The sequence below is a fragment of the Oratosquilla oratoria genome, chromosome 33 (genome assembly GCF_046742065.1).
Source record: "Oratosquilla oratoria isolate Oo_2021 chromosome 33, ASM4674206v1, whole genome shotgun sequence".
NCBI lineage: Eukaryota > Metazoa > Arthropoda > Malacostraca > Stomatopoda > Squillidae > Oratosquilla > Oratosquilla oratoria.
The window spans coordinates 22440965-22453464 of record NC_134809.1 but is presented as its reverse complement, the minus strand read 5'-3'; the positions used below and the strand labels follow the sequence as shown (position 1 = coordinate 22453464).

General features: G+C 43.8%; 1 protein-coding gene across 3 annotated transcripts in view; it reads right to left on the bottom strand.

Moving 5' to 3' along the window:
• LOC143017795 (potassium voltage-gated channel subfamily KQT member 1-like) overlaps positions 1-12500 on the bottom strand; it is a 393659-nt gene that overhangs the window by 1049 nt on the left and 380110 nt on the right. For 2 of the 3 annotated variants that reach the window (XM_076172686.1, XM_076172685.1), the window contains exons 13-16: positions 8998-9405; positions 7405-7583; positions 3637-3797; positions 1-3036 (exon numbers count right to left, since the gene is read on the bottom strand). The exon at positions 1-3036 is cut by the window's left edge and continues 1048 nt beyond it. In XM_076172686.1, the coding sequence (XP_076028801.1) occupies positions 2432-3036; positions 3637-3797; positions 7405-7583; positions 8998-9405 (1353 nt within the window). In that variant the 3' untranslated portion in view covers positions 1-2431. The remainder of the gene's footprint in view (positions 3037-3636; positions 3798-7404; positions 7584-8997; positions 9406-12500) is intronic. The other variant, XM_076172687.1, reaches the window with a different exon arrangement.

The window sequence follows — 12500 nt, the reverse complement described above, 5'->3', positions numbered from 1 at the left end:
TCCATTCAGCTCTGAACAAGGGCCCTGACCTTTCACACATTATTACATAGAATGATCAAGACATCTTTATGTTTTGCACACACAAAAAAAATATATATATACGTTCCATCAACAAGCATTCGCTGAAAACCCCCGTAATTCCCACAGATAGAACTGGACACATAAGTATTAACAATACACAGTGACACTTGTTTTAATTCCACGCAGCCAATTTGCACAACGTCTTTGGTTCCGGCTGCAATAGCCGTTCGTGTGACTCCACGCACGTCGGACAGCTTTGCCTTGGACAAGAACAACAACAACAACAACACTTTTCGCACCACCATCTTCTCTTTTGGTGAGCTCTTTTGTATGTAAGCCACCTATACTCGACATTTTCTCACCATGACGATCTAAGGTAGGTTCCTTGATACCACCACTGTAATAACTCACTCGATCATTTGCAAATCTTAGATTCACGGCCAGCACCATCAACATCGCCATGGTCGTTATGACCGTTTTCTTTCATTAGGGAGAGGATCTTGAGTTTCCGGGTCGCTAGCAATGGCGTTAGGTTGCGTCTCTAGCAAATGTGGTAATGATTGCGCCTCGTTTAAAAACCGTATGACCATAAGCACTTTCTTCCACCCTCGACCGATTTATCATCACCGTCATCATCTTTAAATGATGTTTATCGTCAACGTCATCGCCACCTTCATTGCCATCGTCCCTTCACCTTAGACAAAATTGTCTTAGTCTTCTTGTCGGTTGTCTCGTTGTAGTGAATACTCTAAGAGACTCTATATTCTAATGCACTTTTGATGAGGGGTGATTGATGTGAGGCTTCGAAAGGTTGCAAGGTGCCCGAGGAATTCAGGATTCGGGTGAAGGCAGTTAGTAGTGGAATAGGTGTGAATTATAACAAAGGTTGAAGAGGTGGTCAGTATGGATGAACTGGAGAGATTAGGGAAAGTGGAAGAATTTATCACTTCGGACAATGTGTGGAGGGTTTTGGAATACAGGACACGTCGGAGGAAGGAAGGAAGGAAGGAAGGGACGAAGAAAGGAACGAAGTAAGGAGAGTTGTGAAGTGGGTTTTAGGTAGAAGAGTCATGAGGTATAAACTTTAGGGAGGTTGTGAAACGTAAAAAGCTTGAAAACGCGTTGTTGCTTTCAAGCTTGAAAGCTTAAAAAGAGTATTCAACATTGCGAAACCCTTTGGGATGTGATGGTACTTTAAATTTTAGGAAAATGCTACTTAAAGATCAGGAAACGTACAAGTGGTATGAAGCATGGGAAGTCTGTTTCGTCAAATATGAACTAGATGACTCATGAAACTTGAAAATGAATCGTTCGAACAATCTAAGTTTCTTAAGTTTATGCCTTTATCTTGACCTCTCAGTCTTAACAGAGATTCGAAGAAGAAGGAATCATTGTAAAACTTTCGTTAGAATTTGAAGAAGCTATAACAAGTTGCTGGGATGGAAAGAGTATATCTTCTTCTACGACCAGAAGGACTCTGGATGACCTAAATAAGACTTTATGTTGCTGGAAAGCGTGCGGAAAACTTGGCTGCATGAATGATATACAAAATAGTTTAATGGCTGTTGTGAAGGCTACGGCGGCTTCTCCTGGGGATTGGTGAAGGATCGAACTGGACTTCGTGAGCCCTTCGGATTGAGAGACTGCTCAGGATCTTCCGAGAGTGGGAGAAGGGAACTGGGAGGAGAGGAGGAGGTAGTGGGAAGTCCGAAGGTAGGGGGATAAAGGAAGAGGCACTTTGTAGATTTTACTTCTGCTAATGTCAGCTGATTTTATCCAGCTGTGTGGAAAGAGTGGCAAAAAAAAAAAAAAAAATTGCCAAGAAATAGACGATGTTAGAGGAATGCTTTATAAGGTGACAGTTACAAGAATAAGGAGAAAATGAAAAAAGAAATAGAAAAAATGGAAGTAGGTGAAACAAATATGTTATTAGGAAAAGAAGACAAACGACAGAGAAATAAGTAATGAAAAAACAACAATCAAGACTTAGGCGAGGAGAAAACAATAAGTAAGAAAAAGTGTGATATAGGATACAGAAAAAGAATAGAAAAAACTATAAAGTTAGGAAGGAAGTGATGGAACAAAAGAGGAGAGGAACAAGGGAGGAGTGAAACGGAGAACTTGTAGAAAGAAGTGGTAAAGAACTATGAGAAAGGAAAGGAAGGGGCAGGAAGACGCCCCGAAATGAAGAGGAGGATACAGACAGAAGGGAACATAACGTTGGCAGAAGGTAGCAGAGGTAGAAGTAAAAGTGAAAGAGGAAAGGAAGCTGAGGAAATAGGACGGGAGAGAATGCTATGGAAGTAGGGAAGAGGAGGAAGAGGAAGAGGAGGAGGAGGAAAGAGGGGTCAGAGGAGGGCACTTGGAGACTGGAGGGGAGGTGGGGAGGGGGGCTGGGGTAGGACCTGCATCATGAGGTCGATTCTTCCATCGGGACTGTGGTTACGATCTCCGGCGCGAGCAGTCTCGAGTTTTCTGTCACACACAGTTCTATAGACTCGCGACCACCCCCCACCATCCCTCCACTCCCTCCTGCTCCTCCTCCGCCTCCTCTGCTGGGGGGCATCGCTTCTCGGACGGGCATCGGACACAATGACGTGGCCAACGACGACGCTGTAGGGGGTGAAGGTGGCGGCGAAGGTGACGCTCCCCCGTAGGAGGCGGAGGCGATCGTGACACCACGAACGTGTTGCCGTCGACGACCGCCGAACTTGTTGTGTGAAGAATGATGGTGGTGGTGGCGATGGTGGTTGTGATGGTGATGGTGGGGGTAATGGTAGGACCGGAGCGAGCTCGGCGGTGGCACGAGAGGCGAGGACCCGAGCGACACCGAGGCCGAGATGGTGGGGATGACGAGCGGTGGAGGAGGAGGCGGAGAACCCCTGTAGGAGGACTCACCGTAGGAAGGTGTCGAGGTCTCATTTTCTTCCACGATGGTCGCCGGGCCCTCCCTCGAGTCGCCGTCTGACCCGACGAAAGGCTCGTACTCGACTGATGGGACGGCTATGTCGTCGTCTGCAATAGGAACATGCTATAAGATGAGGATCATAGAATAACACACACACACACACACACACACACACACACACACACACACACACACACACACACACACACACACACACACACACACACACACACTCGAATCCCGCCCAGGGCTGAAATAATTTGAGTATCGCTGAGCTGCGAGTCGCTACTCCAATTCTCGTGGGCGTGGAGTTGGGTGTGTGTGTGTGCGTGCAAGGTCACAGCATTACCCATAGATCGGTCCTGTATGAGCTCTGAGCTCTCTTCCGGGAGGGAAATAGCTGTCGATCACGAGTCCAACACGTGATCCAAGACCATAATGAATCACACACACACACACACACACACACACACACACACACACACACACACACACACACACACACACACACACACACACACACACACACACACACACACACACACACACACACACACACACACACACACACACACACACACACACACACGGACCTACTTTTGCCACTCGTTATCTACCTTCTCCCTTGTCTTTTACTCCTTCCTTCCCTCTCTTCCTTCCTCCCCTCTTTCCTCCTTCCTTTCTTCCCTCCTTCCTTCGAAACTTACCCATCGGGTCCGAGTCTTCGTCTTGGTCGTCGTCGTCAACGTCGTCGTCGTCGTCGATGTAGGGCGGAGCCAGGAGATCGACTTGAACGACAGGCGGAGGCACCTGAAGGAGATCCGGACTCTCCTTCGCCTCCAGAGAGTGCCGCGACGGAAGTGAGCTACTGAGATAAACATAAACAGAACATTTCATTCACCACTTCATTAATAGTGACTTGGTCGTTGTGTTGATGAAAGAATGACGAGTTGATGGGCTGGTGAAAGGGTGATGGATTGATGAGTTGATGAAGGAGTGGCCAGTTGATGTGTTAATATGTTTTATTGCATTGAAAAATTGAACAGTTGATGGGTTGATGAAAGTGTCATGAATTAATGAGTTGTTAAAGGAGTGGTTAGTTGATGGGTTAATAGGTTTGATTGGACTGAAGAATTGAGCAAATGGTAGGTTGATGAAAGAGTGATGAATTAATGAGTTGATGAAGGAGTGGTTAGTTGATGGGTTAATAGGTTTGACTGTATTGAAGAACTGAGTAGTTGATGGGTTGATGAAGGAGTGACTAATTGATGGGCTGATGGAGTAATTGGTCGATGGTTTATTGATAAAATGATACTGGATTGGCTAATTGGTGGAGTGCTGAAAGACTGATTGGTTGTCGATTTGATGAAGGCGTGACTGACTTTTAGATGATGAAGGACAGTCTGGTTCATAAATTGCTGAAGAATTGCTGTGTAGCTTATTGGTTGATAGGTTGGTGAAGGGTTAAGTATTTGACAGATTGACGAAAGAGTGACTGACTGTTAGGTTGATGAAAGATGGACTGACTGATGGAGTGATGATGAGGGATAAACTAGCTGATGTACTGATAGACTGACTAGTTTATGAATAGATTAGTGGTCATAAGAAACAATTTACGAATCTTAAGCTAGACTTTTTTTGTAATTGTTAATTACTACCAATTCCTTCAAAGGACTTCCTAACATGACCCACCAATTGTTAAGTAATACACTACTAAGGTATAAAAAGTCTTCTAAGAAATTCTATGTCCTCGCCATATGCACAGACAGATTGAACTGTTACCCAGTATGCCCTCCCCCAAACGCCTAGACCTTGGTCTTGGTCTAAGAAACCTGGAATCCAAGCGGTCGGTCTTCCTGTACAGTGACTCGAGGGCTGCAACCAAGACATCCAGCGACTCCATAAGCAGGACAGCATCATCAGCAAAGACAGGGTCAGTGACACTGATAGATAACTCTGTCCAATACCCAGTCCATGAAGGTGTTGGAAAGTGTTGGGGCGAGGACACACCCTTGCCTCACTCCTGAATTTATATATAAAAAAAAGCTGGACACGCCTCTTCGATACTTTCTAGCCCTATCTGTCCCAAAGAATAAGCCATACATCAAATCACTAATGCTCACAGGAATCTCACGGATCCGTAGAAGACACCAGAGCACTTCATGATGCATCAAGTCAAACACTTTCTTGAGATCAACATAGGCTACAAGAAACCACTGTTGAAAACCATGTTGGCGCTCTACAAAAACACGAAGCGCTAGGATATAATCATTTGTTGACTAACTGGGTGTGAACTCAGACTGCTTAGGTTTCTGAAACTTTAGCAGATGTGAACGAACCCGTGTCATCAACAGATGGATAACAACCTTACCTGGCACCCTGAGCAAAGTAATAACGCAGTAGTTGTTACATCCCTACTGATCTCTTTTCCCCCTTCTAGATATGAGTAACCAGGCCCCTTTTCCAGTCAGAGGGAATGGTACCTAACTACCAGACAACAGCAATGCATGCAACTCGCTGATCATGGCCTCACTTCAGGCTTTCAGCAAATCGGCACTGATGTTGCCGAAGGCAGCTGCCTTTCCATTCTTAAGCTTGATTACAGCCTCTTTGACCTCCGTCAGAGAGGGTGGAGATTCATCTATTTGTGGATTAGCAACCGCCACCCGAACACCATCAAGGTGAGGCTGTTCGCTTGGAGGGTCACTCACGAGCTACTGGTCAATGCACTCGACAAGGGAGCTACAACCCTCCATGCCTGACACTAGTTCGCCATGAGCTGTTTGGACTGTGAGCGGGGTTTCTTGAAGGCTTGATAAGTAGGTCTGAGGTTATTTGCAAATGTCTCTCGACATCCTCAGTAATTTCCCTGATATACCCTTCCTCATCCATCCTTATGAGAACTCTGAATCCTGTATCGCCACAGGTCCTCAAATGTTCAGGTAGCACGGGCCAACTCTTTACTCTCCAGTCTCTCACGCGACGCCACATCACTCCTCGACTTTGGACACTCTCCAGTACACTCCGTGGTAGTTTTTAGGATCCTCTAACCTATATGAGATCGCTACCGCATTCTTCTGGGCACACGCATCATCCCTGAGTTTCTCCTAATTCTCTCGGATTCGATACACAGTCTGCATGTTGCGACCAAAAGTATGTGATCAATCCTGAGGAATCCTGCATTTCGATAAACCCTGAAGTTATGTAGGATCTTCAAACGTGTGTTAATAAGTATGTGATCAATCTCCTTTGCCACTCCTCCGGCATTGCTATTGGAAGTCAGTCGGCATGGCTCTCTTCTCTAAAACCAGGAACCAGCAATCCTCAGCCTTCTGAACTTTGTAAAGTTCAGAAGAAGGGAAATGCTAATGTTCTTGGTTCCTAAGCCATGGGGGCTAATACATACTTCATAGCCAGCTCTGTAGGTGCCTGTGACCGCACTGAAGTCACCCAAAATGATAAGTGTCTCGTGGTGGGTTACTTATCCACTATAGAATTAAGCTTGGCATAGAACATCTCTTCAAGTCGATGCGCCTTGGTAGGAGTATATACTACAATAAGAAAGATAAAGGCCATGGTGTGCTTTAACCTCACTAACATTGTGCACTTATCAACCTCAGTAGATTCTATAACGGCGTGCTGTAGTGGGCTAGACATACCTACACTGCGTGCCAGAATTATATGCAAATCGATTTTTATGTTCTAACTCCGATAGTTTTTAAACAGGCTGCAAGTCACCAAAATGGCTGCCGTTTGATTACTATTGTGTAGATTAGCTTAAAAGTTTAGATCTGCGCATGTGTTAGTGTTGCCATATAACATGCCAAATTTCACTAATTTTTATTAAAAACTATCGGAGTTAGAACATAAAAATCGATTTGCATATTAAATCTGGCACGCAGTGTACAGCTACTCCCGCGAGGTGGGCCCGAGCAGAAGTAGGTGTAGCCCTTATAACTGATCTCACTACTGACTGGTACCTTCACCTCCGAGAGAACCCCTATATCCAGTCTAAGCTTCATAAGTTATTCGATAAAAAGGATAGTCGATCCAGGCTCCCATACGGACAGTTCACCGGAGGTTCACCTCAGGTCTGGCTCGACTTATTTGTACCTCATTTGTAGCATCCTGGCAAACCGCACAACGAGCTTGGTGGTCTTGATAGGGTCAGGTTACAAGTCCATCACCACCATAAGTGCCATTCATGAATGCTATGCACATATGCCTCTCCTCTTATATATTTATCCAGGGCTATATCTAATTTTGGGTCCTTATTTTTGTCTCTCTCTTAATCTTACCTCTTCCTCTCATATTTTTTTTTCTTTTCTTACTTGCTAATCTACCTCTTCTGTCTCTTCCATCTGTCACTCTTTTACTTTCCTCTTCCTCTTCCCTTCCACTTTTTTCTCTTTTTACCTTTTCTTATCTCCTTTTCTCTCTCTCCTTATCTCCCTTTATCTTTCATTCGTGCTTACCTTAAGGTGACCCTCTTCTTCATACGCTGAGACACGTCCGAGTAGCCTCTGGTCATGGGGCGCTCGAAGTGTTTGCTGGTGGGCGTGTTGGGCTCGGAAGCTTGTTTGTCCACCAGGATCGGTTTGGGTTTGAGGGCCGAAGAGGGAAGGCTACTGTAGGGCGGGGGCGCACCAGGTACCTGCGTCAGGAGAGGGAGATGAATCGAATAATGCAAGAAAAGTAAAATAAAGGGGAACAGATGTCATATATCCAACTCGATTTGCAGGTTTAGTTTTTCACATTTTGATTCTTGGCCAGGAATTTTCCTTAGGATGGATTGATAACTCTAATTTGATCACACAGAAACCAGCGTTTCACTCCTTAACCCATAATCTATGATGACACTCCCTGTAGATATAAGTTCGATTAATGCAAAGTGATTCTTCTCAGCTGAGGGGATGACTTGGGATGAATTATGTTTTCAGCCATTCGAGACCCTAATTTGTTTTCGTTATCCCCGCCGGACAAAATCATCTAATATTAGCAAAGAATAAAATCTGTAAAAATCATCACCTCATTAATGGAATAAGTTATTGCTAAACTGGAGAAAGGGGTGAAAGTAGATGTGGAGGGGGACGGGTGTGTGGCGAAGTGTCTAAAGATGAGCAATTATTCGTCTAATAGCGACGTCACATTAGGATTTATTCTTGCTGTTGCAGATTATCTGTTTATAAGTTATTCGCTGAGAACCTAAAAGATAATCAAATGCGGTGGGAACAGTGCATTCTTTTGATACTATCCATATATTGTGTGAGAGAAATCTAGAATACTATAAGCAGATAGTTTTGTAGCCAATTGAGAACATAATTTTGACAAAACTTGTTCAAATATGAAACCACCTTCCGTAGACACAGTGGCATGCAATATGAGTTTATTTTAGTTTAAGAAAGTTGATCCTATGGAGATTGCAATGCGAATCCCGACCTTGAGGTGAGCACTTAATCTTTTGAGAGCCCCTTCAGGATAAAGTAAAACCCCTCAGTTGCCTGTCTTTAGCTGGGACAAAATCTTTAAAGCACTTCATCGTGGGGTCTACGGTAATCAGTGGATACATTGTCGAACTCACGTATATGGTCGTGAGTTCGATTCCCGGGGCCCGCTGTGGGCTATGTTGCGTTGGTTCTCGACAGCCCTGGCTAGGCGGGGAGGCGACCCAACATTGGCCTATAAAATTACAGGACTTTGCTCTAGCAGGGGTTTTTCACGTCCCACCGCTTGCGAATATTTTATCTTATTTTATTATATATTTTTATTTATTTATTTATTTGTTTGTTTTTACTTCACCGTGCCGAGAGGTTAGGTTTGTCAGTTCCCAAAACCTCTGCCCAAGAGACTACGAATAACTCTTCCGCTAAGGTGACGTCCCCTTCGACTGGGTGAGATCATCTGGCCTTAGGCAAAACCTACTCCGTTAAATGAAGCCACTAAGCCCAAATGAGTTAATCGGGACTGTCCTCCCTCCGGAAGTTGTCCTTCAACTAAATAAAATCTGAACAGAAGAGACAGAAGGCCTCCCCTTGACGAAAAGGAAAACGAAAGATCATTCTACTTACGGCTAGAGTGGAGGGGGTTGCTGGGGGGGCTGAGGGGGTCAGAGGATATATACAGGGCGGGGCTAGAGAACTGGGAGATGACGTCACAGCGTCCGGCGAACCCAGACCCGCACCGCTCCCAGCTCCTGACATCACAGCATTTTCTGACCCTCCTCCTCCTCCTCCTTCTACTCCACCTACTGCTACTGCTCCTCCTTCTCCTCCTACTCCTCCTCCTACTCCTCCTCCTCCTCCTCCTCTTCCTCCTCCTCCACCACCTCCTCCTCCTCCCCCTCCTCCTCCTCCCCCCATTGCTCCTGCCGATGAGGCAGACCCTGAGTATGAGGCAGAGGGGAGGGACACAAGGCGCTTGCGGTCCTCCATGTAAAGATCGATCAGCTGATCCAGTTTAGCCTCGATGTCGTCCACCTGAGGGAGAGAGAGAGACGAGAGCGACGTTAAAACTCGAGCGTGGCATACCCACTCTCGAAGGTGGTGTATACACCACATCACCACATTCCCATACACCATGCGGGCAATGTCACAATCAAACCCAGACATCGTAGCACCAGACATCCGCTCCGATCGACAGAGCGGCGACAGCCGAATCAGCAATTTAGCCAAGCGCACGGAAGCGGACTCACACACAGACACACGAACGCACACAATAAATGCAGTCCTCGATGATGTCCACCTGTGGGAGAGGAAGGTGGGCAAGGTGAAAATTCGAGTAAGACGTGCCCACACAGAGACCAGGTCAACAAGGAGAAAAGGTCAAGGGTGTTTGGGTCATACATGAGGATGACCGTATTCAGAAGAATTTACCTTTGTGCTGTTACCCCGTACCATACCATGTGCCCCTCCTTTGTAGCCCAACTACTTTTCTTCATAAAATTTGTTGACTTTATACAAAAAGGCAGATGTATTATGAGGGCAAGTAACAGCTACCGGTAGCTGTTGATTACAGCTGTTCCTTATCAATTCATAAATATATGCTAATACATTACAGTTCACTTGAACATGAGGTTCTGTTGACTATTCGCAACAAGTTCCCAATACTAAGAATGATATGTTGTACAAAATAATAATTTTGAGAGAAGAATAGTATGCAACGGAAGTGTCAGCATCGTTTCGAACTGTAGTTTCAGTAATACCAGTTTTGTTAAGTGATCCACTTTTTGGAATATTATGCTAGCAAGTGGCAGACGATCCTATTTGTCCATTTAACTAAGGTGGACTTCTAGTTCAAATTGGTTACTATTCTGCAGATTTTGTTCAGAGTATTCTCAGATTTTATTCAACTGTGGGGGTAGATTCATAATAAAAAAAAAATTGATCAATCGAAACCACATTTTGATATAAAATCTGCACCATCAGAACAACAAAATGGTCTGCAGTTAGCCAGGGCAGAAGTGTCATATGTCAACAAGTTAGAAGTGATGAAGTTTAAGACGTTATTGTCTTTCCAAATTAAAATGCATGGGCAGGAGTTCCTACTTTGAAGGTGAGTATTTTTTTAGTATATGTCTGGGGTGAGAAAAGCCAGAATGAATGGATTGTATCATACACTGAATTAAAAAACAAACAAAAAAAAACGACAGCAATGGTGCCATTCAATCGTCACTGTTATTCACGATTTGTACATTTGTTCTGGTTGCCGCCTAGCAACTTTATTCAAATGAAGAAAACTTCCAAAGTATGAACAAAGTTTCTTACATTACAATGACATCACGACCAGAGACATCGATGAATAATGTCCTTTTTTCCAGGGCCAAACCGTGTCTTCTCCAACGCCAAAAGCGCCGATATTCATATCGCCAATGTGCTAAATGTTTAGATTAGCTTAACTTCTTCAATACGAGTCAAATTCTTGATGCTGCCTGACGTACGATGATGCATCACGATACCTTCATTATAAGATATAAAGATGCACCTGTATTACTCGTTCTTTTTTCACTCTGAATATTAATAACCACAGAAAATGTGATCAGGACAGTTCACAGAATATGGGGGTAACTCAGCTACAACTACAAAATAAATATAATCAAGACGCCAAAGCCCTCCTCATATACCAATTCGTACGTCATGGCGCCTACGAAGGCGTCATCGTATGGACGGGGTTAATTATATGTTATTTGCGCTGAAATGGGCCTTTCTTTGGTTTGTTGAACACCACCAGGTTGTAGTATAACAACACAATATTTCAAAAAGATGCAATTATTATTGCCTGATTTATGAAAAAAGATAAATAATTTTGAAGCTTATAATAACATGACTCAGATCTTATTGCATGGCAACTCCTGTAGTACAACCTGCGGTTGTTTTATAGTTTATTCAACTCTATCGGGATGTATTACACCAATATAGCTTTTAAAATCTGTTTAATTCATGTGAAGAAGAAATTAAACCTGGGAAATTATATATGAAAAACATTAAAATAAAGAACAAAGATTTTGTGCCTGACAACTCATATTAAAGCAGTTTGTACGTAAGGCAACCCTTGGCGTAGGGATTTATGCAGTATTTCTTCTTTTCAGTTTAAATGATATTTTCATTGAATACATTTGCATTTAATTAAAAATAACTCGTATCACACAATAAGTCCAGTATATTTGCATATATCATTTTATATCTTATCACAATTAACAAGCTTTTCATGCAAACGCACAAAGGTATTTCGTTAGTGATTTATAACTTGTGAAACATTTGACATTTTCCCTTGTAAATCAAAGGATTTCCTCGCTCTGCTCTGCCGAAGGCAAGTTCGTAATTCTCACAGTGTCAGTAGTCATTGTATCTATTCTTTTGATATACAATTTGACAGAGATACTGTATAGGTATATTGGTGCAGACGGTTTTGTATAAATCCTTCCCTTAGGTAAGCCACGGACACACACACGTGTTTTCAGCGACGGTTCTAACGTTCGAAAACAGAGGCATTACTTTGACTGTATCACCATAAAATCCCCTATTTTCATCAATAACACAATTCTCAGTCTTAGCAGAGACTTTGTCTATATAGTCAACTGCCACTGATTAACTACTTCCATCAACATTCACCTTTCAAGTCCTCACGACCATGAACACGACTACGAAAAAGAAAAAGACAACGAACACGAAGACTACGACCACCACCGCCACCACCATCACCACCAATACTACCACCACCACTAATACCACCATCACCATTATCACCACCATCATCATCAGCACCATCACCACCAATACTACCACCACCACCAATACCACCATCGCCACCACCATCACTATCACCATCACCACCAATACACCATCACCACCACCATCATCACCATCACTATCACCATCACCACCAATGCTACCACCACCAATACCACCATCACCACCATCACTATCACCATCACCATATCGCCACCACCATCATCATCACTATAACAACCACCAATACCATCATCATTCCTATCATCATCATCATCATCATCATCATCATCATCATCATCATCATCATCATCATCATCATCATCATCATCATCATCATCATCATC